General features: G+C 47.0%; 1 protein-coding gene across 1 annotated transcript in view; it reads left to right on the top strand.

The window, feature by feature from the left end:
• Window positions 1–348: 348 nt before the first annotated feature.
• RHEB (Ras homolog enriched in brain) overlaps window positions 349–5,071 on the top strand; it is an 18,375-nt gene continuing 13,652 nt past the window's right edge. The window contains exon 1 of the mRNA XM_018553117.1: window positions 349–716. Coding sequence (XP_018408619.1) covers window positions 665–716 — 52 coding nt within the window. The 5' untranslated portion in view covers window positions 349–664. The remainder of the gene's footprint in view (window positions 717–5,071) is intronic.

The following is a 5,071-nucleotide window of genomic DNA, read 5'->3' as shown; positions in this document are numbered from 1 at the left end:
CTTCAATAACGCAGACAATGCTAAACACCAGAGAACGTCAGCAAATACACTTTTGTCTCTAAGCTGCAGCCATTTTGCCGACGGTTATTCGAGCCGCGTGGAAGAATGTTGGTATCCGATAACATGTCCACTTTGCCCCAATACGGAAGACACATTTTCTCTGAATGTGGCTATTCAGTTTTCCTCTATCTCTTACAGAACCTTGCACCGCGTGACAGCCCACGTCCGCCTCTCCTCCTCCGTGCTTCCCAGGCCGCTGACAGAAAAGCACCGCCTACGACCAATGAGAAAGCGGGTCTGACATCTGCCCCTCCCCCTGCCACAAGAACTGGCCAATGAGGATGTTCCCCGCCGCTGTGCGAGGCTGGAGATGACGCAGCGAGTTTTGCGAGATTCAGGACAGCCAGGAGGGCGGGTAGAATAATAAAAACAAATCCGTGCTGAAGAGGAGAGAAGGCGGGATATAAAGCCGAGCTGACGCCTTACGTCCACTGACGCGCAGGAACGAGCAAGGCCGTAGGTGGGAAAGCGGTGTGCGGGGCCGGTTACAAGCTAGTGAAGTTTAGCGAGTGTTTGGTGCCCGCCCGCTTCAGTTTTCTTCGCTGTGACGGTGGATGCGGCTCCCCCGGCTCTGAACAACACGACAAAAGTGGAGTCGCCAAAGATGCCGCAGCCCAAGTCGCGGAAGATCGCCATCCTCGGCTACCGATCCGTGGGTGAGTATAGCCATGGCTTCCCTCCTCTCTCTAAAGTGGACCTGTTGCCCACCATGGGTGATGGCAGCCATTTTGACACGCCGTGGCAGTGTTAGAAGAATGCATCCTCTCCACCCGCTGCTTCCATGTGGCATCAATGTGACATGAGGCACTCCATTCCTCTCAGGATGGGGCTCAGTACTGGCTCAGGGTGATGGGCTGTCTGTATGATCGGCTTTATTGGGTTGGGATACATAGTATTGATCTAAAGCTGATCATACATGGAGCCATATGGACACTATTGCCCTGGTGATGGGTAGGGAAACCAGGCTTTCACTGTGTGCATGCTGACTTGTGCGTGATGTTGGATGGGAGCTGCACTGTGACACCCCATACTCCTAGAGGGTGGAATGGTGTCACCATAAAAATACATATTCTGACCTTCTGATATTGCCAGGTGGCTGGATGTAATGCTGATGATCTGGATTTATTGTCCCTTTTTTTTTTTAACAACCTTTTCAATAATTACCAGATTGTTTGTAGAGAAATTCTGCTTCCTTTCAATCTGATCTATGGGTTAATAGTAACCCCACCCCCTCTATCTGATCTCTAGCTATTATCCAAATTTGTCCTTTTTTGCTTGCTTAAAAGTGCGGCCACATGATGGTCCAGTCTGGAGTCTTCTGTTTTACTTCTGATGGGGTCCTCCTTTAAGTGTCCATGTCACTGCCTGTGTGACATTGCAGATGGGGGTCAGCCAGCAAAAGAACATCTGAGTCACTAGGTTAGTGGGTCCCTGCAACTGGATGCAGTAGCACCAAGGGATCCAGATGGTAGAGCCTAACTTCACCAGTTAAGCAAAACCCTTTCATGATGGGCTAGAGGGGTTCATAGTCTTGTCCATGATGGGCCAGCCATGGCTTTCACAATGCACTGGCTAAAGTAGCAGTCTGAGTGATCGCCGCCGTCCTGCATATAAGTTAGCATGGATGGGATATTGCGGGCACTCCCATTGCAAAAGGAATGTGTGGAGCTGCTGTGTTGTTCATCCACAATTCCACATGTGTATCATGTTCTCCCTCCACCTGCGCTTTATCCTACTGTGACGGAGAGAGAGTGCCTTGTGGATTAGCGGGCGATGGGGAGCGTAGGTGCAGATTTGCGGACAAGGTCTAGGGGCAGCAGAGAATCGGGCAATGTAAAGAAGGCGCGCCTTGCATTGGAGGCCTGAATTTTGGATAAGAGGGGTATGGGGAACGGTTCAGTAGAGGGTTTATGCGGAAGTATTATTGAGGCAAGATGCCATAAAATGAAGGCACGGATCTGGATTTATGAGAATGAAGAAATGTGTCTTTAGGGCAGTTTGGGTTGACTATAGGAATGTAATGCTTGCTGAAGCCTGTTAAATGTTGGTTTAAAGCGGCAGTCAACATCTACATTCGGATCTTTATTCAGAACCCTCAGACTTGGGAGGGAGCTTGGAAGGCTGCAAGTTATTTACTTTTTGATTATTTGGAAAAATGTGTGCTTGTAAACACTAGCGTGAAGCGTGTTGTGTGCTCCGGTTATTAAAAATGGCGTGTGCTGGTGCTTATGGTAGCTCTTCCATCAGTCACAAGGTCTTTTTTTATATACAACATTTAATATCTGAAAGCATTTTGACTACACATGCTCAGCCCAAGGATTCTGCACTTGGAATGTCAGTGCTTGAGGGCCTGTTCACACGACGTCCGGATTCTGTCCTTACCAGATCCGTTCGCTCCTGCACTAAAAATGTATCCCAATGTATCCCTATGTGTTTTATGGGCTACAGTTCTCACATGCGCGTGCAGTCCGTTCAGGTCACGACAGTAAAAATACTGCATGTCACATTTTGTCCGGTCCGTAAACGCACAAACGCAATGAAAACGGACCGGACTGCAGCTAAGCAAAAAAAAAATTGAGCTCGCAAATCCTCAAACTCCAAAACTGACCCTTGGAGTCCCTGAGCCTCAAGATCAGGTGTACCCAATAATGGCACCTCCTGCGAGCTCGTTCTCTGCAGATTGCTGCAGCCAGCACCAACACCGTGCCTGTACATGCGATACATGTCTCATCACTAGCTTGTTTTGTTTTTTTTTTAGATTACATAACAAACATTTTACATCAACAATTACATATTAAAATGATCAGCAGCTTTACATACACAAAGGGAAGTGTTTTTTTTTACGAGAGGGCAGAAGTGACCTCAGAGGAAGAATCTGCATACTGACAGCCCCACGGCATTAAAAAAAAACTGTCAGCGTCTGGACTGCGATAACCGCGGTAAACGCATAAAAACCGCACTGCATGCAGAGCACCGCGTCCTGGAGATCCGCACCAGATCAGGACCGGAAAATCGTGTGAACAAGCCCTGAGGCCTGGCTGCATGGTGCACTTCAATGTAAAGGTTGTTGATGAGACATCGGGGCAAACAGTTGTGCACGTAGCGGGACTGCAACCCATATCCTGTAGCAGTATCTGGTATCCATACTCTGATACACGATACCATGTTTCCACCCAAACTTTCTTTGTTCTTTTTTTCACTGTGTATAGTACATCTGTTTTTGCTTGCGTTATCATGCATGTTTATCACAGATAATGGAGGGATAGTTGAATTGTATTTAGCTCTTGTGCAGGTTGTTCAGTTCTTCAGTGACTGGCAGGACACAATAGTGGGGGGGTTGTGTGTTTTTTTTTTTTTTTTTTTTTCTTTCTTAATGGTGTAGGGAGACCTCAAACTATAGAATCACGCACTGAACTTTAAACCGCCACATAAGACATTTACCTTCATAAATGCATAAAACCATGTTTGACTTCTATCTGCGCTCTGGTTGTCCAGCAATCAGCATTAAAAACTCAAACCACAAGGTGTAAATGGCACGAGGGAGTTGAGCGACGCCATGAACTGCATGGCCTTGCTGCTAATAGCTGGCAGATTTCCAATGCTTTTTGCTGGGCAACCAGAGCACGGCCAGAAGTCAAACATGATGCTATGTGCTTATCAAGATACATATGTTTTATGGCTGTTTAATGTTCATGGAGTAATTGTAGGGTCAACCTTTGCTACAAAATGTAGGTGCGAGTGATATTTGTTCAGAAATCTTACTACACTCAAGCAAAACCTCCGAAAACATCCATGAGCCTTTTTTTAATTGTGTAAAACGATTTGTTCTGAGATATGGCAATACGAAACGTGGTGCGTACTTCACTAACGAGAAGATTCCCCCCCCCCTGTCAATCCCTACACTGGCTTCCAATAGACCAAAGGATAAAATTCAAAATAGTAACAATGACTTACAAAGCCATCCACAACTCTGCCGCAGCTATATCTCAAACCTGGTCTCATAGTATCACCATAACCGTCCCCTCCGCTCTTAAAAGACCTTTCTGCTTTCCAGCTCCATCAACTCCTCACATACTCTCCTCCAGGACTTCACTAGAGTCTCTCCCATCCTATAGAACTCTCTACCCCAACCTGTCCGTCTGTCTCCCACACTGCCTTTAGGCGATCCCTTAAGACTCATATCTTCAGGGATGCCTATCCCACCTCAACCTAACCACTCAACCATCACATTCTCAAATAATTCATCCCCACACAGCTACCTCCTCGTGTATCACTTGACCCTCCCTTTTAGATTGTAAGCCCTCACAGGCAGGGCCCTCCTTGAATTGTAAAGCGCTGCGCAAACTGTTGGCGCTATATAAATCGTGTATTATAATAATAATATCTCGGGCTACTTGGACCTGTGGCGCATATCTGGAGTTCACTAAGACTCCTCACACCTTGGCAGCCTTTGACAATGGTCACTCTAGTTGCTATCTTGGTTTTCAGGCTGCACAAGGTTAACAAATGGTTTCAGTCGGGTTTATTTTTTTCTTTACCATTTTTGGCCTTGGCCTGCGAATGGGACCAGATCAGAGTCTCACTTCTTGAGACTTGTGTGATCTCTTGTAGTCAGAGGGCACTGTATAATCCAATGACGGCTGACACCACCCACTGCTGTTCACAAGTAATCACTGTGGGTACGATCACTCCTGGACACAATCAGTCTACATCTAGGTGCGGTTATCCATAGGTAATCGCAGGATGTACGGTTACCTGCAAGCAATGTGTAAACAGCTGTAGGTCATGGCAGATGTCATTGGATTGCCATCCCTCAGGAGATTGTGCATCTCACAGAATTTATGAGGCTCAGTGATCTGGCCCCATTTGCAAGTCTACATGTGGCCTTTGACCAGCCTTTCTCAACCAGGGTGCCATGGCACACTGGCGTGCCTCAAACTTTTGTGGGACTGTGATGTGAAGGGGGTTCCTGATGTAAAAGGGAACTGCTGTGACAGGCGGGAATCTGATA

Source organism: Nanorana parkeri, unplaced genomic scaffold (assembly GCF_000935625.1).
Source record: "Nanorana parkeri isolate BGI_ZX_2015 unplaced genomic scaffold, ASM93562v1 scaffold110, whole genome shotgun sequence".
Taxonomy (NCBI): domain Eukaryota; kingdom Metazoa; phylum Chordata; class Amphibia; order Anura; family Dicroglossidae; genus Nanorana; species Nanorana parkeri.
The sequence above is the reverse complement of the archived record's forward strand: the minus strand, read 5'-3'. Positions and strand labels throughout refer to the sequence as shown.